This window comes from Neophocaena asiaeorientalis, unplaced genomic scaffold (assembly GCF_003031525.2).
Source record: "Neophocaena asiaeorientalis asiaeorientalis breed wild unplaced genomic scaffold, Neophocaena_asiaeorientalis_V1.1 scaffold492, whole genome shotgun sequence".
Classification (NCBI taxonomy): Eukaryota; Metazoa; Chordata; class Mammalia; order Artiodactyla; family Phocoenidae; genus Neophocaena; species Neophocaena asiaeorientalis.
Genome location: NW_020171985.1, coordinates 26,950 through 51,467, shown reverse-complemented (window position 1 = coordinate 51,467; position 24,518 = coordinate 26,950). Strand labels below are relative to the sequence as shown.

At 33.9% G+C, this 24,518-nt stretch overlaps 1 protein-coding gene across 1 annotated transcript in view; it reads left to right on the top strand.

Annotated features, from left to right (window-relative positions):
* The window catches only part of STAG2 (STAG2 cohesin complex component), a 117,413-nt gene extending 94,410 nt beyond the window's left edge, over positions 1 to 23,003 (top strand). Inside the window, exons 25-34 of the mRNA XM_024747079.1 lie at positions 2 to 105; positions 1,570 to 1,671; positions 3,682 to 3,830; positions 5,440 to 5,568; positions 9,200 to 9,423; positions 11,683 to 11,872; positions 11,963 to 12,073; positions 15,437 to 15,563; positions 16,548 to 16,625; positions 21,078 to 23,003. Coding sequence (XP_024602847.1) covers positions 2 to 105; positions 1,570 to 1,671; positions 3,682 to 3,830; positions 5,440 to 5,568; positions 9,200 to 9,423; positions 11,683 to 11,872; positions 11,963 to 12,073; positions 15,437 to 15,563; positions 16,548 to 16,625; positions 21,078 to 21,101 — 1,238 coding nt within the window. The 3' untranslated portion in view covers positions 21,102 to 23,003. The remainder of the gene's footprint in view (position 1; positions 106 to 1,569; positions 1,672 to 3,681; positions 3,831 to 5,439; positions 5,569 to 9,199; positions 9,424 to 11,682; positions 11,873 to 11,962; positions 12,074 to 15,436; positions 15,564 to 16,547; positions 16,626 to 21,077) is intronic.
* The last annotated feature ends 1,515 nt before the right edge of the window (positions 23,004 to 24,518 follow it).

The following is a 24,518-nucleotide window of genomic DNA, read 5'->3' as shown; positions in this document are numbered from 1 at the left end:
GCTCTGGACAAAATGAGAAATTTACTTGCAGCGTTTTGTAAGCTAATTGTATATACTGTGGTGGAGATGAATACAGCTGCAGATATCTTTAAGCAGTATATGAAGGTAAAGTTGAAAAATGGATAGCGAGATATTTTTATGTCGCTTTTATGTTTGGTTGCCATTGAATTTTTTAATAGTAAATTACTTTTCTAGTGTAAAAGAAATCTCTTAAAATATTTAACATTTTCAGTAAATTTTCTCATACCTCCAATCCTCCATTAATGGACATTTTGGGTTTATTAAGTTCATTTGTGTTTGGAATATTGCAAACAGCTTGTCTTAGGTTAACTGTCACTAATAGAAATTGCTTTTGTGATTTAGTTTAAAACAACAGGATGGTGTCCCTCCCCTGCTTGATGTAACATAAAAAAGTGTTTAGGAGTCAGAGAACTAGATAATACAGTTTTGGCTTGGTTACTATGCAGCTTGTGACCTTGAGTAATTCAGTACCTTTTGTGTCCTGCGTTTCTTCATCTGTTCCACTGTGATAGCTAAGGTTCCTTAAGCTCTGAAAATCTGATTTGAGTCACAGTGGGTTATTCACAAATTGTCATAAATATGTGTGAGAGTCTTTAACTTGTAAGTAGTAGTAGAAAGGATATTGTTGATTGTACTAACAGAATGTGACTAAATACGGTGTGATGATTTTTCTGTAATCCTTTTTCAAGTAAAATCTAATTATAAATGTAAACTTTGTTTAAGCTTTTTCTTTTACAGGATAAAACATGTAATACATTTATCAAAACCTAATTAATTCTCTTCAGAATACTTTCCTATATGATAGAACCATTAATAAAGTACTTTGGAACTTAAGTTATTTGGCCTGATACTTGTTAGATTTTTTTTTTTTAACTAACGTTGTTTTTGAAGTCATTTTGCAAATTTTAAACTTTTAGACTTAGGTATTCTAAATTAAAGTCAATTTTGTTAGACATATAGGAGCATGGTTATCCTGTTATCTCTGGTAGTTGTTAATGTATGCATTTTGAAACAAGATCTTAAATTAGAAAAAAAATTCCTGTGCAGTGTGTAATGTAAATGCCACATACAGTAAGTTTTCTTTTAAATGTTGTTAACAGGCTGTTAGTTTCTATAAGCCAAATCAATAAATTTGGAAACTGCTCATGAACTACATGCCATTAGCAATGAATAAGTTATGAAAGGAACTGATTACATTGATTGTCTTAATAGTTCACAAAGAGCACAGAACTTTGTTTCTGTCCTTTGTTTTATTTCTGAAAATCTGTATAACTTAATTATTGTTGAACAATATACCTCCTTAAAACCAACTGTGGAGCTTAATGTGATTAGATCTTAACTTTCTGATATTTCTGAATTTACTGATGTTAGGGATTATGTGTTTAAAGATTATAATGACGTTTTAGTAACATTCTTTCATGTCTTTGAAGGCATAATTCTAGCCAAATAACATTCTTGTGATATGCTTATGTGACTAACCTAAAATTAGTCTTATTGTCCAATAGTTTTAAGAGACAAAGGCCTAATTTGTACAAATTTCTTTTCTAGTATTATAATGACTATGGCGATATCATCAAAGAAACAATGAGTAAAACAAGGCAGATAGACAAAATTCAGTGTGCAAAGACCCTTATTCTCAGTTTGCAACAGGTAAGACATGAAGAGTACCAGGTTTAGGCTAGCAAAATAAGCACTTAATAGTTTTCAAGTTAACAGTTGAAAACTGGGAAAAGGATGCAATAGATAGTTCATAAAAGTGGAAATGAAAAATACTCAATCTCACTAGTAGACATTGTACAAGTGAGATTATTTTTTGCTTTGAGACTGGCAAGAGTGGCAAAACCTATAGCCACCTAAGGTATGGGAGAAACAGGTTCTGACAGCAAGGTATATTGGTTCAACCTTCCTGGCAGGTAGTTTGGCAATATATGTCAAAATTTATAATGTGTATGCCATTTGAGGCAGCAGTTCTACTTCTGGAAGTTCGTCCACAGTGGTAATAGGATAACTTTGCAAAAATGAGTGTAGAAGATTATACATTGCAAAGTTATTTATAATAGCAAGAAATTAGAAAATATAAATGCCTGTCAATAGGATATTAGATGAATATATTGTGTAGTATATTTCTGCAGTGGCTGTGTAGCACTTAAAATTGGTGTAGGTCTGTATTCATTAATTTGTAAAGATCTCTATAATATATAGTTTGAGAATAAAAAAAGATTGCAGTATAGCATCTCTATAAAACTGTGCACATCTCTGTGTACCTATTTGGAAAAAATAATCACCAAAATGTTAGCTGTGGTTAACTTGCTTTGGTAGGTTCCAGGTGAATTTTACTTTATTCTTTGTACATTTGTACATGTATTTTAATGAGCATTTATCAACCGTATAATCAAAATGTACCAGTCATTTTCATTTTGGCAGTGTCAAGGCAGGTTTAATTAGGCAAAAATCATTTACTTAGTATACTTTTGTCTGTAGAGACCAAATGCATGCAGAACATAACCCAACCCATTTCACTTTGATAAACTTTCTTGCTTTTTAGAGATCTAGGTATGAAAGTTCTTAATTTCATTTGCATATTTTGATATTCTTTATTTAAATTAATAGAATTTAAAAGGTTTTAAAGGCAGCATTTCAATAACTTTTGGTGTAAAATAATAGCTCTTTGCTGTAGAAAGTTTAGAAAATATTATAGGAAAACTAGAAAAAATACAACTTATCTTTAATTTTTTTCACTTAACAGTGTTTTAATTTTTAACTTCCTAATCTTTTTTATGCCTATGTGAAATGTCATTTTACAAAAATAAAAAATCATATTGCACATTGTCTTGAAATGCTGAATTTTTCATATTAATAAATCCTGAACACTTTCGTGCCGTTAAATACTTTCCTCTGCATTTTTAATGACTGTGTAGTATTCCATTTTATAGAGGGACTATAATTTAACCAAGATCTCTTCTCGTTTGATGTTGAGGTTTTTTACAATTCTTGCCATTATAAATAGCACTAAGACAAACATTTTTGTACTTATGTATTGTATACAGATATTACTATTATCATTCCTTTTGGATAAAGTCTGATAATAACAGTTGCTTACTCAAAGGGCATGAAAATTCTAAAGCTTTCACTACACATTGCCAGATTGCTCTGTAGAAAGGTTTTCTCAGTTTATGTTCCCAGCAGATCAGTGCCCATTGCACTGTATTCTTAAGTAGTAGCCATTATCTGTTTAAAATCTTGGCAGCTTGATAATTGAAAGATTGTATTTTGTTTTGCTAACTTTATTATGAAAGTTCTTGATGTGAAGATCCATCATTTAAATGTCAATAAGAACATAGTTGTTAGTTGGTTTCCTTTTTCTTTATATTTTTATATGCTATTTTAATATCCAATTAATACCGGCAGAAAAGAATTCTGTCGTAAGTAATCTAAGGAGTTTCTAATGTCAATAACTACCTCTAGTCTGAATATATGAAGTGCTACAATTTTGGTCATTTGTATCATGTTTTTAAAAATCCATGTTATAGAATGAAGTACAATGCCTTATTTATAGAACATCAAGTATATTTTAAATATAAAATGTAGTATTTTAAAATTAGATGTTAATCATCCATAGTTATTAAAAAACTTTAACATGCTTTCTTTCTTTCCAAACAGCTTTTTAATGAAATGATACAGGAAAATGGCTATAATTTTGATAGGTCATCCTCAACATTCAGCGGCATAAAAGAACTTGCTCGACGTTTTGCTTTAACTTTTGGACTCGATCAATTGAAAACGAGAGAGGCCATTGCTATGCTACACAAGTAATTTCCAAATATTTTATTCAGCTCTTCTGTTTGTTAATCATGAAGTTTTTTTGTACCTTGCTCTTTTGTTTAGAATAACCAAGTTCAATTGATGCTTTATTACTTGTTTACAAATCTGTGGCATGTCTCCTTTCTTAAGAACCAGTTATAGTGCTATCTCTGTTAACACATGAATTGGGACTAAAACACCTTTTATAGAAAAGTCGTTGCTTTAATTAAAACCATACAAAATCTTTATAAATTACGTGAAGAAAAGCAACATATATTCATCAGGTATTATAGAATCTCTTTTAACAGTTTTTGTCATAATCTCTCTTGCTGGGTAGATAATGTTTTGAGATTTGACTTCTTTGTTTCAAGTTTTTTTGTTTCTGGTTCTGTTCTCTATTTTGCAGTGACCTTTTCTCTTGTTTTGAGCCACAGTCTTTATTTTGTCTGCATGTTTTCTTTGCCTTATCAAAATTGGAAATCATCTGATTTTATTTTAGGCATGTAATTTAGTGATCAAGTATACTTTTAAGTATATTTTAGAGCTCTAACATAACCAACATGTGGTTATTAATATCCTTTATGTCTTTATTGTGGATAAAGAGCCTTGCCTTTGGAAAAATCAAGAGGCTTGGGCTCTGTTTCATTGAAAGCTCTCTGTTTTGTGTCTTTTTAAAATTCCTGTTGCTTACTTAATTATGAAGTGTTAAATGTCTCCCTTCAGAAATTGTTCTGCTCTTTGTTAGTCCTATACCTTCCTCAAATTTAATTTACTCTCTCCTTTTCACTTTGCTCTAAAAGTCTCAAATTTCTTTTTATGCCTTTTAATACTATGGATGAGAATTTTAGGTAATATTTAAGGACCACACATGTAGTAATTATTTTGAGAAGTAATATATTATTTACTTCATATATATATATAATGTTGGGTAGTTGTCTTGATTAATAGAGGTATTTATTGTTAAATAAATATAAACTGGGCCTTGAGTGGAGTTTAATTTTTAAACTTTACTCTTAAGTGGGTCATTACAGATAGTCTTGAATCATTTATTTTTAAGTTGATCCTATGTGTTATAGTTGATCTCCTTTGTGTCTTGAAAAATACAGAAAATGTACTGATCATTATGTGAAAGGATTTGGGTTATTTTCTATGGAAAAGAGAACTGAGGAGAGAATGTAGATATACCAAATCACATTTTAAATAAAAACCAGCTGGTGTGTGTATGTGTGTGTCTGTTTTGTTTTAAAGAAAGTAACAGTTGGGAGTTCCCTGGCGGTCCAGTGGTTAGGACTTGGCGCTTTCACTGCTGGCGCAAGGGTTCAGTCCCTGGTCAGGGAACTAAGATCCTGCAAGCTACGTGGCGCAGCATCCCCCCCGCCCCCGCCAAAAAATAAAAATAAAAACCAAAACAAACAAAGTAAAAGTGGCATAAAATGTAAATATATTTGCTCATTCTCGCACTGTAGCCTCCTTATTCTCTCTATTCCTCAGCTTAAATGCATGACAAAGGAAACATCTTAGTAGTGGGATGAAGTATAGAGAAATTCCCTAAGTTATTCAATTTTGTATTGTAGTCCTTTAAATATTTGTCTTTTTTTGTTGTTGTTTTTGTTGCAGAGATGGCATAGAATTTGCTTTTAAGGAGCCTAATCCACAAGGAGAGAGCCATCCACCTTTAAATTTGGCATTTCTTGATATTCTCAGTGAATTTTCTTCTAAACTACTTCGACAAGACAAAAGAACAGTGTATGTATTTGTTAGAAATACTCTATTTAATTTTGTTTTGGAATTCTTAAAGATTAATTGTTACACTTGGTTTCCCTCTCAGATTAGATTAGATTTGTAGGATTGCATTAATGCACAAAAAACTTTATACTTCAGAAATTTTATAATTTAAGGATTATAACTGTTTTATGCATAATACTCCATTTTAATTCTGTGAGTTCCCCTTACAGTGTAGTTGTGGCTTTAGAGGTGTAACTGGAATGCTTTGTGTATTCCTATTTGAGTTCTTGGCTCAGCCTAACTAATGAAGGAGCATTTAACAGATAATGATATCACTGATCCATCAGGAGCACCTTAGTCTGTGTCCTGAGCCGTGACTACACTGGAAAGTAGAAGTCCCCCTCTTTTATCTTTGTACTTTAACTACAAGTCCTGTTCTCAACAGGCCATTTAAACAGGATACTTTTATGGTTTGGTCTTCTAAAATCGTGACTTACGTTCTAGGAGAGCCTAACAAATGGAATTAAAGTCTCAAAATCTTCTTTCATCTCTTCCACCCCCACCCCGCAACCCTGGGCTTTGAGGTATAAAAAGACAGAAGAATATGAATAACTCATAGGTAATGTCTTCTGAAAGCCCACCAGTATTTTGCTTTTAAAGATTGTATAGATCTTGGGGACTTCCCTGGTGGTCCAGTGGTTAAGACTTCACCTTCCACTGCTGGGGGTGCGGGTTCAGTCCCTGGTCGGGGAGCTAAGATCCCACATGCCTCGCGGCCAAAAAACCAAAACATAAAAAAGAAGCAGTATTGTAACAAGTTCCATAAAGACTTTAAAAATGGTCCACATCAAAAAAGTCTTTAAAAAACATCATTGTATAGATATTATATGAAATTCTAAAGCAGACAAAACGGTGATAGAAATCACAATAGTGGTTACTTCTTGTGGTTGGGGAGACTGAATGGGAAAAGGGATACAGGGTACTCTGTAGGGTCATAGGAATGTCCCATATCTTGATAGGTGTATGGGTTACATGGCTGCATTCGTTTGCAAAACTGATCCAACTTTACTGTTAATTTCTGTGCATTTTATTATATATAAATTTATCCCAGTTCAAAATTGCATTGAGGAATTACCTGGTGGTCCAGTGGTTAGGATGCCGTGCTTTCACTGCCAAGGGTCTGGGTTCAATCCCTGGTCTGGGGACTAAGGTTCCACAAGCTGTGTGGTGCCCCCCCCGCCCCCCCCAAATTGCATTGACACTATTAATTAGAGAAATAAAAATTAAAACAATAAAAAAACATTTCTCACTTAGCATATTAGCAAAACTTAAGACATTGGATAACGCCAAGTATTGCCAAGGATGTGGAGCAATAGAGGCTTTTATACATTGCTGGTGGCAGAGTAAATTAGTACAAGACCACTTTGGAGACATTTGGCAATGTCTAGTAAAGTTTAAGATTCTCCCTACCTCATGATCCAGTAATTCTATTCATAGGTAGATACCCTAGGGGAACTCTTACACATGTGTAGAAGGATAACTATTAAAGTACTTGACTGTTGTTGCATTGTTTGAATAGGGAAAAACTCAAAACTGACTAAACATCTATCAGCTAGAAAATGGTATCAATTGATTAATATACAATGGAATACTATACAGTGGTCAAAATGGTTAGATTTTTAAAAAGTAAACACAATTCCTTAATTTTATTAAAAACCCATTTAATTGTTCAAATTTCTAGTATCAGATGTCATCAATGACTTTTATTTGATTGAATTGGGATTGAAATAAGATTCACACAATCCAATTGATCTGCTTTTAAAATCTTAAATTTTTTCAAGTTTATTGAGCTATAATTGACACATAAAATTGTAATATATTTAAAGTGTACAACATGATGATTTAATATACATTGTGGAAGGATTCCCATAATCAAGTTAATTAACGTATTTATCACCTCACATATTTACCATTTTTTTGATCAGAACACTTAAGCTCTACTCTTTTAGCAAATTTCAATTATATGGTATTATTTAAGTACACAGTGTCATCAACTGTAGCCACCATGTTATACATTAGACCCTCAGATCTCGTTCATCTTAAAAAAATTTTTTTTCTGACTTCATTGAGATATAGTTGACATATAATACTGTGTAAGTTTGAGGTGTACAACATGTTGATTTGATACACTTAAATTATTGGAAAATGATTACCACCATAGTGTTAGCTGACGTCACTCTTCCAAAATGGTTAGATTTTAAAATTATAATGTTGAGTGCAAAAAGCTAAGTACAAAATTGTGCTATGATATTTACAGACAAATAGGTATTAAAACATTACAAATGGGGACAAAAAATAGCAAGTTCAGGTTAATGGCAACCTCTGTGGCTGGAAAGAGGACAAAGGGAACTAGCATCAGGGAGGGCTACTTATCTGGAATGTTCTGTTAAGCTTTGTGGTAGATACATAGTTGTAAATCTCTCAACTAGTGAGTATATTGTGTCTCAGACTGCACATCTTGTGTCAGGCTGGTAAGTTCTCAGGCTAATAGCCAACTTCCAGACCACACTTTGATGAGTACTGTACTACTGTGTGTAGCTGAAATATATTTACAATATATACAACTAACACTAAGCAGTATGTTTGTAACTCATCTCTCCTGTCCTTTCTCTTATGGTGTTCAAAACTGGTAGTTCTGAACTGATTCAAATTAACCATTATTATGACAGCAAAATTTGGTTTGCACTTTACAGTTAGTTGATGAAACTTGTGTGAAGCATAATTTACACAATAAAGCACTGAACTCTTAGTGTCAGAAGCCTGGGATTTGAATCATGGTTATACTGCTTTCTCATTTTTATGACCATGGTTATATTACTTAACTTTTCTTATCCTTTCTCTCCTTATCTGTCAAATGGGGAGAATGTCTCCCTCACAAGACTGTAAGAGTAAAGTTAAAGACCCCAAGAGGAAAATGCGTAGCACACAGTAGTCACACAAATGTTAGTTGATTTTTGATTGCTATATTATATATGTCATAAAATCCTTGTGATACTTGAATCCAAGGGTAGATGTATGACTTCCATCAGGCTGAAAATATTGTGCAGGTAGAGACCATATCTGATTGACCTTTGTATCTATCCCCATTGCCTGGGACATAGATGCTCAACAAATAATAAGCTGAAATGCTATGAATTATTTCATTTAATGTGAGAATCTTGATAGAGACAAAATTGTTCATTAGTGTACTGATGAGGCTTAGATTGAGTAGTGAAGTAATATGCCTATGCTCACACAGCTACAGGTTGGTAGAACTGGGACTAGAACCCAAGTTGTGTAATTTTTAAATCCGATCCTCTTTCCGGGAATATGACTCAGGTTTGTTCTTCTAACAGAGGACTTGTAAATGTTAGGATAAAACAGAGACTTCTCGAGAAAGAACGCTAGTAATCCTTCGGTTGTTACTGTATGCGTTGAGGAAATGTAGACCCATCAACCACTATTTTCATTCTAATTTACTTTTTAATTTAACTCATTAAATCATTGTATGTTCCGTTATAGTGTGTGAGCCTATAGGAATAAGCAAAAAGCAAAAAAAAAAAGCTATGTCAATTTAATGTATCAAAGCTAATGGTTTCTACTCCTTTTCAAGGTATGTTTACTTGGAAAAGTTCATGACCTTTCAGATGTCACTCCGAAGAGAAGATGTGTGGCTTCCACTGATGTCATACCGAAATTCTTTGCTAGCTGGTGGTGATGATGACACCATGTCAGTCATTAGTGGAATCAGCAGTCGGGGGTCAACCGTGCGGAGTAAAAAATCAAAGCCATCTACGGGAAAACGGAAAGTGGTTGAAGGCATGCAGCTCGCACTCAGTAAGAATATAGTTTATTCTCTTTATATTTGTCCTTTATGTTTACCGTAAACCTTAATGACTGAATTGTCATTAAGGGTCACCTTATTTTTAAATTTGAGGTATGTGTTGTTAAATAATATCTTGAACAATGTGTCCTCCAATTATGTATAAATGTACTGTTCTAAGCATTTTAGATACATAAATTCAGTTCTTACAACTCTTTAGGTACATACTCATTTTTCAAATGTGAAAGCTGGTACAGAGAAGTTAAGTAACTTTTACCTAAGGTCACACCAATATTAAGTAGCAGAGCCAGGCAGTCTCACTCTAGAGGACCTGCTTTTAAATCACTGCACTATACTCTATGTATAGGGATATGGACTCAATATTTTAGAGCTAATCATTACCTAAGAGATCAAATCATCTAGTTTAAGTGGTACAGCAGATTCAGAAAGGTCCCAACTTTTGAATTTCTATGAAGAAGAGTATTAATCATAAAGAACTTGATAGAAATACAAGTTGCTGTCTATAATCTTAGGGTTAAGAATACATTATGACACTTGAATCTCTTGGACTCTTAGTACTCCAGGGTTGGTTCAAAATGGGTCTGGGGACTTTTTTCCTCTCCTTAGGAAACTTTAAACAAATTAGCATAGTTGCCAAAATTTGCTGCAGCTATTATTCCTGAGTAATAAACTACCCCCAAAACTTACGACATAGCAGGGACATGATGTCTGGTGCTTCCGCTAGGAATACTCAAAGGCTAGTGACTGGAATCATACGGAGGCATCTTCACTTACAGATGTATCTGATACTGGCTGTCAGCTGGGACCTCAGTGGGATTGTCTGCCAGGACCACCTTACACATGTCCTTTCCATGTGGCTATTTGGCTTTCTCACAGCATGTGACTGGGCTCCAAGAGCAAGTGTCTCAAGAGACAAGAACTCTGGAAGCTGCCATTTTCTTAAGGCCAGGAATTGGCATAGCATAATTTCCATCATATTCTATGGACCAAGCAATCACAGGGCACAGGTTCAAAGGAATGGGACATCATCCCCCACCTGTTAATGTGAGGAGTCAAAGATTTGGGGGCCATATTTTAATTTTATTTATTTTTTTAGAGGCCATATTGTTAAATTGCCACATGGATTAATGGTTTTAGTACTTTTTGTCCAATAACATAAATGCATAAACTCATAACTTATAACTTAAACTTGTAACTTAGATTTGGACTTGATTGGTCATATAGTCCCAACATCCCAGTCTGTGGAGAAATCTCTCTTACAAAGTGTCCCTGACCAGTTAAAAGAGTTAGGGCTTGATAGCAAGTTAAAATAAAATTTCCTTTTTTTTCCGATGATGGGCACTTCGGTTGTTTCCATCTCCGGGCTATTGTAAATAGAGCTGCAATGAAGATTTTGGTACATGACTCTGAATTTTGGTTTTCTCAGGGTATATGCCCAGTAGTGGGATTGCTGGGTCATATGGTAGTTCTATTTGTAGTTTTTTAAGGAACCTCCATACTGTTCTCCATAGTGGCTGAAGCAATTCACTTTCCCACCAGCAGTGCAAGAGTGTTCCCTTTTCTCCACACCCTCTCCAGCATTTATTGTTTCTAGATTTTTTGATGATGGCCATTCTGACTAGTCTTCATATTCTTAAGTCCACCCTCTACACTACCACTACATACTTTGTCTAAAACATGTAACTACCACATTGCTTCCCTGTCACCTTAGCACAGCTTATAAGACTTTGCATAAATTGATACCTGCCTCTTTATTCAGCCTTACCTTTTGCCGTCTACTCCAGGAGTACTAAACTCTTAGTTTGAACCATATGAAATTACTATTTTTGCAGGTCAAAAATTGCTGAATATCAGTAAATTAGTATGGTTCAGTCATTGTTTCATGCCTCGGTGCTTTTGCTTATGTCCTCCCCCCTGCCTGGGAGACTTCACAGTCCACACAGTATCTACTCTAGTCAGAAGTAACTTCTGAGTAGCTGGCTCTGATCCCTCTCATTGTTCTCATTCTATCTGTGCTTCCGTCTCTTTTAGCACTTACCACACTGTGTTATAATTGCCTGTGTTTTCTTTTTCCACAACTAGGCTGTAAGGGCATGGCAGGGACTGCACCTTACATACCTTTGTATCCTTCTGTTCCAAGCTCTAGCATGTGGAGAGCAAACAGATGATTTTTGACCTGAACACATTGTATCAGACACTTGGTTAATCAAAATTAGTGACTGAACTTCATTGCTGTTAATTTTCTTTCTCAGCTGAAGAAAGCAGTAGTAGTGACAGTATGTGGCTAAGCAGAGAACAAACACTGCACACCCCAGTTATGATGCAGACACCACAACTCACCTCAACAATTATGAGAGAGCCTAAAAGATTACGACCTGAGGACAGTTTCATGAGTGTCTATCCAATGCAGACTGAACATCATCAAACTCCTCTTGATTATAAGTAAGTACATTTGATCATTTTCTGTACTATAACTTTATTAATTACATAGAAAATAGTTAAGTTAAAAGAAGAATAAAATTCTCCTTGAAGCACGCAGGTAACATGGATGTTAGCTCAAAGACAACAAGAGGAAGCAAGGCAACAGCAGGAGAGAGCAGCAATGAGCTATGTTAAACTGCGAACTAATCTTCAGCATGCCATGTAAGTGAGAGTGCCTTATTGTCTGAGTACAGGAAGTTCACTAATTCATTTTAACATATTTTAATGTGTGCCTTATCTAAAGATTTCAGCAAACTCTCTAGAGTAACTAAGCTGAAATAATCAAGGAACTAAAAATTGGTCTTTCCAACAGAAAATAAAAACTTAAAGTTAAATATTAACTAGTTAGCTAAAGGACTGATCATAGGTTGATCTGTTGGAAAAGTTTAAATATGAATCCTTGTTTATTTTGGTACACAGAACTATAGCTAAAAATTCAGTTTTGTTACATCTTAATTGATCCCTACCTTAGTTCAGGCCCTCATCTCTCACCTGAACTATTATATTAGCTTTCTAACTCGTTTTCTTCCCTCAAATCTCCCATTTATCCTCTCACCAACCCCTTCCCTCACTCCCCTCACCACCACTCCATCATTCACACTGCCATCAAGAATTGCTGTTCTAGAATAAAAATCTGATAATGTAATTCTTTTCCTTAAAACCTTTCCATGGATCCCCATTGCCTGCAAGATACAGTTCAAACTCCTTAGCTCATGGCATGCAAGATCTTTCTAAATATGGCCCCTGCCTACATTTTAGTATCATATCCTACTCCCTGGCAACTGGTAAAATCATCATAAAAGAACAAGCTCAGGTGTCTCCTTATGTGAAGCTGTGATGTCATCTACGCTCCCACAACACTGTGTATACTCCTATTTCTTATAGCACTTACACATTGTATTGTAATTTGTTTGTGAAGTTGTCCCTTTCTCTAGACTGTGAGCCCCTTAAGGGCAGGGACCTCTTTCTTTCTCTTTTTTTAATTGAAGTATACTTGATGTACAATATTATATAAGTTACAGGTGTACAATTTAGTGATTCACAGGTTTTAAGGTTATACTCCATTTATAGTTATTATAAAATATTGGCATTTCCCTGTGTTGTACAATATATCCTTGTAGCTTATTTTATACATAATAGTTTGTACCATTTAATAGGGACTACTTTCATTTCCTGTTAGTGCTCAGCACATTAAAAAGTACTAAGTTAAATAAAAAAGTACTAAGTAAATGTTCATTAATGAATAAATGTCCAATGCTAAAAAAATTGTAGTTTAATTTTCAAATACTTTGTTTTTACTGGAATCTGTATGAGAGTTTTATAAATCTTTATTAGCTTTGGCTCCAAAAGAAATGGCATATAAGTAGTCTTTAGATGACTGGTACAAAGGGGGAAGATCTGATGATTCTGATTAAGTTTTTTAGTTTGAAAGCTTTGTATTTGTAACATAATGTGGTATATGTTTTAATGCTGGGAGATAATAATTGTTACCTTTTTTAAATTTATATTTTGTTTCATTTTATTGGTTCTTGAATGATGAGAATTTTACCTATATTTCTTAAGAAATGATCATTTACCACATGAGTGGTAGTCTACTTAAATTCACTTTAGTTATCTGTAGTGGTGTTAAGAACCTCTACAGACAAGGTATACTTTATCACATCTATAGATTCTGATCCGAGTATGTCTAATATGTTCATTCTCTATACTATCTCTTGATTCTGTCCCCTATTCTGTTTCTATAGCCACATTCCCTTTAATATATGTTCTTATTTCACGCTGAATTCAACAAGTGATTTCTTAGCTTCTGACCAGTCACCAGTCCAAACACTTCAGAATTCTGCTATGCAATCATTTGGTCCTTAATGTCTCCCCTGAAAACTTGCCCACCGGTGCCCAAGATCTTCCACAGCATCTCATTACTCAGTACCATTTATCATTATTCTTTTGTTTGTAGATTGATTGATTAACTTTTTTTCTTCAAGTTTTATAGAGATAAAATTGACATACAGCATTGTATAAGTTTAAGATGTTCAGCTTAATGATGTGACTTACATACATCCTGAAATGATTACTACAAGTTTAGTGAACATCCATCGTCTCATATAGATACAATGTTTGTAGTTAGTTTTAATTCTTCTTAGAGATAAACTTCCTCAGGTGACTAAGAAATTATCCCAGTTAAATAATTATTACTAGAAGATCCTTTTGGGTGTTGTACCATAAGTGTTCTATTGCTTGAGACTTTAAAATTCTCTCCTCTCTCTCTCTCTCTCTCTCTCTCTCTCTCTCTCATGGTTTGTATCACATATATCTTTCTTATACTTCAAATGAAGTGCAGAATGAATTTCTGTTTTTCTATAATATATGGTCCCCAGAGCACACATATCCCCTTCACAGTTGCCTCCACCAAATATAGTAAAATTGTCATTTACTATCCAGAACTCTTGGGAAATAGGGACCATTGTCAGCATATTTGTCCAGGTAGTCTGGACTAGACATCACGTCTTGCTATCTTTATCTTTTAAGACTCAACATGGTATTGTGTAAATTGTAAGCAAGAATTCAATAAATAATTGATTTTTGAGGTGGAATCTTTAAATGAGTGAGAAAAGAAGGAAATGTTATCCAAACTGGGGAATAAGAAGTCACCCTCAATTTCACTATTATGTTGACTCTTTTATGCTGATCTGGGCTAATTTGTGAACTTGAAATTTGAGTTTTTTCCTTATAATAATGTGATAACAGAATTTTTGTTCTTAATTTTTATTTTACTTTTCTATATATGTCTCAGTTTTGAGTTTTATAGGATACAGAATGCAAGTTTCAGCATAGATGTTGCTCATTTCTTCCTGAAGGAGAATTAATCTCTTCTTTCAGTATATCTTTATATCACTAAAGGCATATTTCTCTTGAAATATTTATCACACTTTGTCATAATTAATTCTCTCTGTTTCCCAGAGTAGACTGTGAGCTCCTTGAGGGCAGGAACCATGTCTTATTCATCTTTTATTTTGTATCCATAGGACACAGTAGAAGCCTGTCACATAGTAGGCACTGTGTGAATGAATGAGTGAGTGAGTGCCTGGTACATTTTAGGTACTGAGTGAGTGATGGGTAAAATTAACATGTTCATGAAAATACGTGTATTCTGAAAATGTCATTTCTTTGGTCTCTGTTTTATACTTGTTTATTAATTTATACCCTGCCTACTTTCAAAAAGGATTTGAGGTATCTTGTCTGTTCCCATGTGGGAAATTCTCATTGAACTTCTAAATGGGATATCAGAACTATCAAGCTAAATGTATTGAAGTAATATCGAATAAACATAACTCCTTAGCATTTTTAGACATTGGGGTTTTGACATCACTGATGACATGATCAATGCCTAATCAATCATTTTCCCTGACCTTTAATTCCATCATTTTCCATTACACTTGAATAGACAGAGCCACATAGTTGCTGCCAATATATTAATAGTCACAGCTTTGGTTCAGATCTTGACCTTGTTTTGTATTTCTCTAGTCGGCGTGGCACAAGCCTAATGGAAGATGATGAAGAGCCAATCGTTGAAGATGTTATGATGTCCTCAGAAGGGAGGATTGAAGATCTTAATGAGGGGATGGATTTCGACACCATGGATATAGACTTGGTAAGATACAATGATTCTGTAGGATTTTCTATTTAGATTTTTTGGAAATTAAGTTGGATATTTACTAGAGGAGAGAAATACTTGCTATGAAAAGTAAGTTTTGCAAAATTCTTAAATAAAATAGTTGCCAGGAGTTTAGATACATGAGAAGGGATTGAGGAAGAGGGTGAAGTTGGTGGGGGTGTTAGGTCCTAATTTAAGATGATGAACTTTCAGATTAATTTAGGAATATATAGATTTAAAGGATTTATTTTGCTTAATAGTATACTAAGTATAATATCACCTTATAATTTGCCATCTTTTTACCATTATCAAAATAATACATTGTTAACATGATTTACCCTGTTATTGAGATCAACTGCCGTATCAGATAATAAAGTAAAATACTTAAACTTGGGAATTTAATATATATGAGGGTATATTCTTTGATAATTACATCATATATACAGTTAGGGCTTTATTGTATACAAAATGCTTGTACGTATTTCATTTTGCCACACAGCTTATTCAACTTTGTGAGGTAGGTTGAAAGGCTTGAGGATATTGAAGCTTAGACAGCCTATCCAAGGAGACAAAACTAGTAAGCAGTAAAGCTGAGATTCATTATAAGCCAGGTCTTCTGATTCTGTTTCTCAGTATACCTTGGTATATTCTCCTTAAAGGGAAGAAATAATTAAACATGGCTTCTCTTCAGAATAGCGTAATTCAGTATCTTGAAAGGAAAGTTGAGGGAGACATTTTTAAAGTAAAACAAAAAAATTGGTTTTCCAGTTTTCATCTTTAAGAATAATTTTCCACGAACGAATTGGTTTTGCATGTTTAAACAGTCTGTAGTTTGAATATATAGCATTTGAAATATTGTAGGGTACAATTGCAATTACATGGACCATGTGAACACTTAATGATAATTTCAATATTTTCAGTTACTATTTGGCTTATTATAGGTATGACAATTGTCAACTGACTTCCTTTTTTCTCCCTTAGCCACCATCAAAGAACAGACGAGAGAGAACAGAACTGAAGCCTGATTTCTTTGATCCAGCTTCAATTATGGATGAATCAGTAGGTTTAATTTAAATATGCCTCAAGATTATAAAATCAAAAGTAATAGGCAGTCCCTAAGCCTGAGGTTGAAGAGCTGGGACAATACATTGAGAATGGATAAAAACAACTGGATAGGAGGAAAAGAGGCAGGCAGGAGGGATTTTGGGGTAGGGTTGGGGAGGGGTTATGCAGTGGTGGTAACAGATTCAAAGTGCCTTTGAATCCCTTGCCAACTGGGACATGATATGTTAAGGAATTTGGACTTTTCCTGTACGCTTGAGTTACATATTGAAGGATTTTGAATGAGGGAGCGGCATGATCAGAATTGTGTTTCAGAAAGATTTCCTTGGATAGGATGAAAGAGAAGAAAAATAATCATAATAGTCATAATCATAATATGAAGGCATGGTGAAAAATAGAACTTGAACAGAGGCTTTGGTAATAAAGATAAGGGGATTGAGATAATTGGTTATTGTTAGGTATTGTCAATTGTGTTTCTTCTATCAGTCCCTGTTACCATGTTCTCCCTGAGAATGCCTTGGTTCAAATCTTATAGTTTCTCTCAGACACACCATGCTCTTTCATGACTCCATGACCTTGTAAAAGCTTTTCTTTCTGTCAGAATTGCCCCTTTCCTTTAACTCGTATTGAATTCTTTCTTCAGTAGTCAGTTTGGACATTACCTGTGGAGTTTTTCCTAACCTTTTTAGATAGATACTTTATTCTCAGTTCCCATAACACTTTGTATATACTTCTATTTTGATAACTACCAGATTGGTGTAGTGAAATAAGATATTACATTCCACTCAATAGACTGAACTCCAGGCAGTGATGATTTTATTCATTTTGAGTTTTGCCTAGCTTAGTAGGTATTTAGTTTTATTTGTCAAATTAATAAATCAGTTAAGTGCCCTTCTATCTCACTTTTAGGTGTCTACCCATTTATGCTCCTTCTTTCTAACACCTCCTGCCTCAGGTGACTGTTGTATCATCCTCTGAGGCCTGCCTTCTGTGCCCCTATCTCTGCCATTCTCTCCTTGCCCTCTTCTTGCCTCATAATCTGCTTTCAGATAGCTCTTGGAAGAATTTTGACAAACTAACTCATGCTAACATGTTTATATTAATAAGGCCAGCTATTTGAGCTAAAAGACAAATATTTCATAGATCAGCGGGTATAGAAATCTTTGGACAAGCCTTGGGATCCTTTAAACCAGTGTTTCTCAATCTCTAAGGTGCATATGAATCATCTGGAGATCTTATTAAAATGTAGGTTCTGCTTTAGTAGGTCCGAAGTGTGGCCTGACATTCTGCATCTCTAACAAGACCGTAATTTGAGTAACATAGGTGACCTAGGCCTACCCTTAAGTCTGTAGTTTAAGTGCCTATTGAAGTATGTGGTTTCCCTGATAATCTAGGAGTATGTATCTTCCAGTTCATTAAATAAAACATTTAGGTAGTGATTGTGATGAGGAATAAAAGAGAATCTTTTCAAGCAGATATAATGAAATGCATTAATTCTGTAGTTTATCAAGTTGGAAATTGGTACTAAAATGAATAAGATGCTCCCCCTGCTCTCAAAGGGTTTGTATTCTAGTCCAACTGTACTATCACTTTGAGGTGAAAAGGGATGGAAGCTGGTATTTGAAAACTTATGTGCCTGACACTATGCTAGGCACGATTTAGTTTGATCTAATCAGCAACCTTGTAAGAAAGGTGGTGGGATCCCACTTTTACACTCAAGCAAACTTGGACTGAAGAGGTGTTTCAGTGACTTGCTCAGAGTTATACAACTTTAGTGTCAGAGTAGTAATTTGACCTGAGTTCCTTTTGATTTAAAAATCTCATGCTGCCTCTACTGTGGAAGAAATACCAAGAAAAATATTTTAGAAATTGGAATGATTAACTGTAGTCAAAATTGATGTGGGCAAAGATCTTATTTTTTCATGTGTTCATCTAAAGTCAGGAAAACTGTAGGCATTTGTTTCCTTAGTCTCTTACTAGATTTGCAAAAAGGTGCCCTTCACTTCAGGTTACTACAGTAGTTGAACAGCAATGTAAATGTGTGTATATTTTTGACATTTAACATTTAGGGAAAACTATAATCTGAGTGAGGCCAGAGATAGGAACCTAATAATTATTTGTTATTTATAGAAAAATTTTGGCATTCTTGTGTTTATTGAATATGTTATAACTAAGGGGATAGTTCTGCTGCTTCTAAAATTGGGAAAATGAGCACATGCGTCTGTACCTGTAGTTTTATAGTATTACCACATGATGGCAGCAGTCACATAACTGAGTGCTCAGTATCTTTAAAAGTTCAGGTATCTTTAGACATCTTTAACCATGTATATATATTTAAGTTAATACTAGTTTGTTTTAAAATATACATTAAACTTTACCTCATTATCTCAACAATAATTTAAGAAGTGGAATAATAGAAATTTTTAAATGTAAAAATCTGCATTTGCTTTTCTGCAATAGCTTACATCTGTTTTTATTCAAGCCTGTGATAAATGAGTCATCAAAACAATAGTAAAATTGGGACTTTAAATCCTTTTATACTTAGTTCTAAGATTCTCTAATTTTAAGTGAAGTAACCCAAAGCATCCTACTATAGATACTAGCATCCTAGTATAGATACTAAATAAATCCTAAATGTGTTTTTCGTAACATGTTATCCATGTAATTCAGAAGTGGTAATAGGAAAACTCTGAGCAGATCAGTTTTGGGTTGCATATACACAACATTCTAGATTTATGATTTATTTAGTTTCATATTTGGAAACAGTGTCAACATTGGTTTATCCCATTGTGCCAGTGGTTGCTTTCTGCTACTAGTGGGCCAGTATTGTCTCAACACACCAAAGCTTGCTATTGGTACTTTTAAAGTATATGCTTAAGTGGTTATTAACGTTAACACCAGAAACAGGTGTAGCTTATGTTAGCACAGAAAGAGAATAAGTATCACTAATATCATTCTTCTGTGTTGAGACTCTTATTAGAATTATCTGTAGTATAAAATTGGTAAAAGAAGGGTTTGGTATAATTGAGCTAATTTAACTGTTCTAATAGAAGAATCTACTTATAACCTAGACTGTACAAACACAGGAGAAAAGAAAAAAACCTGTTCAGGCCATTTCTAGGTAGGCACTTGGTTTGGAAAGAACTTGAGTTCATCTTCATGCCACACTCTACACTAAAATTGCTAATTAAGATTTTATCCTTTCATTCGCCATTAGATCTTCCTTTACCCAGAGTCACAGAGTGTTATGGCTAGAAGGGATCTTTAAACATCACGTATCACCTAGGCCTCTTTGGTGGAAACATTCTAATCACCCAAACTCTGACTCTAACCAAAAAAGGAGAACCCTGAAACTTGGGTGGGGGCGGGCAAGGGGTGAGTAGTGGTGGTGGTTTTGGTGGATGACAGGTAAGAAATGGGGTACATTAATTCTCTATTGCTTTCATTACTGGGGATTCCAAACACTTTACTTGATAACTTACTACAATGAGCCTGCAATGAGATAGATATTTGTTTTCTGGTCTGAAAATACACAATTCCTTCAATTCAGATCAGAACAATTTGTGAGTTCTATGACTTTTGTTAAAGTGAGGTTTAATAATTTACAAGAGCCCTTTGTAAATTCAGTCTTAGCTCATTACCTCTGACTCTAATATCAGTTTTTTACTAGTTTATTATAGTATTTTAAAATATTACTTAATTGTCATAGTAAGTGCTGGAATTTTAATTGAAGAGCCTAACTTTTAGTATATACAACTGAAGGTTATATCTTATTCTTATTTAATGAACGAGAGGGAGTTGCTCCATTTATTACCTGCTTTTACTTTTTTAAGTTAGTGACAAGTAATTATTAGATTTTACTTAACATTCTTTTCCCAACTGAAATGTAATGAAAAGCATCAATATAACTTTGTTTGCTCAGATTTTACCTTACTTATTTGATTTCTTAAAATTTGTAGTCCTGTTCATTCACCCAGAAAGCTTCCTATTTTCTACATATTTATATTGTTTTTGGATGTTTTCGGTCTGCATGTTCAAAGGCCTTTTTAAAAACTATACCCACTTCACAGTGCAAATGACCGAGTTTGCCATACATCTTGTGCCAGAAGTGTATGTCAAGAAGCACATTCATTTGTTCATTCAACAAATGTCGGGTGCCTATGTTCAGGGCATTATCTAGGCATTAGGGGTGTGTATAAACATATAAATGAGACATGATCTTGCTTTTAGTTATATTTGTGAGGTAAGTAGCATTGTGATTAGGCCTGATGTTATTTCATTATATGTTAATGGTAATTATAATTTTAGAATTATATATCTGAGAAGGGAATTTTTCAAAGTGGTTTTTAGCATGTTATTAAACTTAATATTACCAAGTATCAATGTAATATATTTTACAAAGAAATGAGTGACAATTTTAACAAGATTTTTTTTCCTCTCTCTCATTAGGTTCTTGGGGTGTCAATGTTTTAATACCAGTACACAATTAAATCTGTGGTGAAGTCATTTTCTAAGTGGAAGAGGAAATTTTAAAATAAAGTGTGGTAGATACAGTGAAATTCTGTACAGATTTTTCTCTAAGGAGAATATGACGTGCTTATACTTACCAAGATCAAGTGCATTTGAGGGGCAGTTTTGTTTGCCTGAAAAAAGTAAAGGACAAGTAAACAATTTGATGATAAGCTACAGTTTTTCTTAGAAAGTAAATATTTTATTTATGCGCTGTTAGTTGGCTTTTGAATCAATTATTTCATGCTTTTTTTAAAGAAAATATAACAATCTGAAGAGGCATTTGGTACAGACATGAATCCTCTCACATTTATTTACTGGGTGTACTAAGTAATGATGACCTCTGCTGGATTTCTGTTTACATCCAAGAAACAAAGTTAAGGATGGATTTATTCCCCTACCCTGAAATTATAGGATAGAATTGTTTTTAGCATTCTAAATTTAAATGCTTGAAACATCAATCAACAAAGCTTTCTTTTAAAATATTGTAATTGTGGAGAAAAGTAAACTTATAAGCAGAACTTTTACAATTTTTTCATCTAAAATGTATTTTAAGATATTTTTAAAATCCAAGAGCTTCTCTATACTTTTCAGAAATACCCAGATGCAGTGAACTGCCAGAAGGTAACCAGTCTCAAACATGCTTATCCCATTATCAACCCTGAAAGTTTGCTTGTCCTTTAAGATAAAAATGTAATGTTGTGATATTCCTTCCAGTAGTGCCACTGTATTTTGTCTCCAAATAAAAGAAGCTTATTGTAGTATGTTTGCAGAAAAAATTCTAAACAAAAATTATACAGCTTATTAGAGTGTGGGAATAGGGATCTAAATTTTAAATAAAATTATATATATATATAAATTGGTGCTGATTTTATAATTGCGCAGTTTGTTTAGTTTTTTCTTACTTTTAAATTCCAACTTAAAATTATGAGGTTTCAGAAATATATTGAAAGTTTAACAATGTTTAAAAATAGAAAAGCATGAGTGTTCATGCTTTAAAATGATTTTTAAATTTGTATTTTATATTGTTTTATCTATCTGTCTTTGCAAGCAGTCTTCAGGTTAAAGATACTTCTAACAGGTTACAGTACATTTCCTCTGTATGTAAATTAGATGGGATAATAGAATTCATAACCCATAATATTCTTTGAAAGCTAAGCTTTAAACTTCATTTTATGTCCTTTCACAAATTAGTTTAAAACAGAAAGTGGCTACTTGCCATTTTGACATCAACTCATTTTGCGAGGCTTAGGCAGCTAGACATCGTTTAAAACAAAATATTAACTTATATTACATGTGTATCTATCTTTTGTCAGTCGTCTCTCAGTTCTTGAGGTATATTATTTTAATCATTCCATGCCTTAATATGCTTGCAATACAAGAATATCTTCAGATGGGTGAATACCAAAAGGCTTCCAGTTCTTAGAGTCAGAAATCAACAAGCATTGGGCTGTGGTAGCCAAAAACCATAGGTTAGCTAAAGATCATGATAAAATTCAATTATTTTATTAAATCATGGTTAATAACAAATGAAGTCAGACTTGTCTAACAGATTTTCCATCAACAAATATTGTTATGTGCAAAAAAGTATTGCCTATGTTGTTTTTCACACCACTGCATTTACTAGAACTGCTGAGAGGACTGTATATATGATTTTAAACCTAAGTTGATTTTTTTTCTCACTCTTGAAAGGAGTACTTCTTTGTGAAAGCAGTTCTTACAGCTTTGTTTTCAACCAGCTAAAAATGTTTTATATATTACTCTAACCTGTTGTCCTCCACATTCTATTGTCCTAATTGTACTGTTTTCTGATTTGTATTTATGTCTTGAGACAGTAACTTTTTGAATAAAAATAAACCTACAGTATGTTGTATGTTTTATCTTTTGTAATTGAAGGAGGAGGGTGGCTATAAATGGTTTAGAAAGTGTACCTGTTATATCTTTTAACATGTTTGGGTGGGAATAATTTATAGAAAACATTGCCATTTTATATTTTTAATAAATCATACTTTTTTTAAATGAGACTAAATCCCTAATTGGGTTATTACTTTAAAATAGAAACCTGTGACCATTATTACTTTAATTTTTATCTGGTATGAGTTAAACGCTCTTTAAAATATCTGCATCGTTCATCCAGGATACATTTGAGTGCCCGCTATGTGCTAAGGCATGTGTTAGAGATCTAGCAGTGAACAAGATAGACAGGGTCCCTCCCTCGTAGATCTAGTGTGGCAAACAAATAAGGAAAGAATCAAATAAAATAATTAAACTTGTAATAAGTGCTAGGAAGGAAACCAGCAGGGTGTGCTGAGCTAGAGAGTGAGAGAAAGAGTTTGTGTGTGTGTAAAACCTCCCTTCGATAAGGGACTGATGCTTGGAGGTGAGTGAAAGCCCATAATTGAAAAAGAATTTACTAACTGAATTCTTATTGAAAACTCTTTGTCTTCAACGTGTTAAGATTTGCATTGTACTCTTTAATTTAATTTTTAAAAAAATTTTTGGCTGTGCCACGCAGCTTGTGGGGTCTTAGTTCCCTGGCCAGGGATTGAACCCAGGCCATGGCAGTGAAAGCACCGAGTCCTAACCACTGGACCGCCAAGGAGTTCCCTGCATTGTACCCTTTTTTTCCCCTAGCTTTATTGAAATGTAATTAACATATAACATTGTGTAAGTTTAAAGTGTACAACATGAATATTTGTTACATGCACATATTGTGAAATTATTACCACAAAGATTAGTTAACACATCTACCACCTCATATAATTACCATTTTTTGTGTATGTGGTGAGAACATTTAAGATCTACTCTCTTAGCAACATTCACATATACAATACAGTATTATTAACTATAGTCACCACCCTTCATTGTACTCTTAAAAAATGATTTATATCAATGTAACACTGGCACACTGGTCGTTTAGGCTACTTTGTAGATATTATAAGCCCAGTCTTCTGCCATTCGTGATGTGGAACTGAACATAATAAATGACAGCTAAAAGCTGGGCACTGTTTGGTTTACATGCAGTAACTTACTAATAAGGCTCATGACAACAGGTGAAACATGTTATTATCATCCCCCCTCCCCTACACCACCCCTGTCCCTCGACTTTTTTTTTTTAAATCAGGAGGCCGTGAGGAAAATGAAGCACAAAAAAGTTAAAACACCTTGGGCAAGGTTATATGGCTAGTAGGTGATGCGGTTGGCACTCAAGCCCAGACAGTCTGGCTGCATTAAGTCCTGGCAGTATTGAAACTATTTGATACATAAGGATTACATAGATAATTGCATAAAGATAAAATGGCACATATTCATTGTGCCATGGTGAGGAAATGGAGCATCTTTAAGGAGTCCAGGTGGCTATAGAATTGAGTAGTATGAATC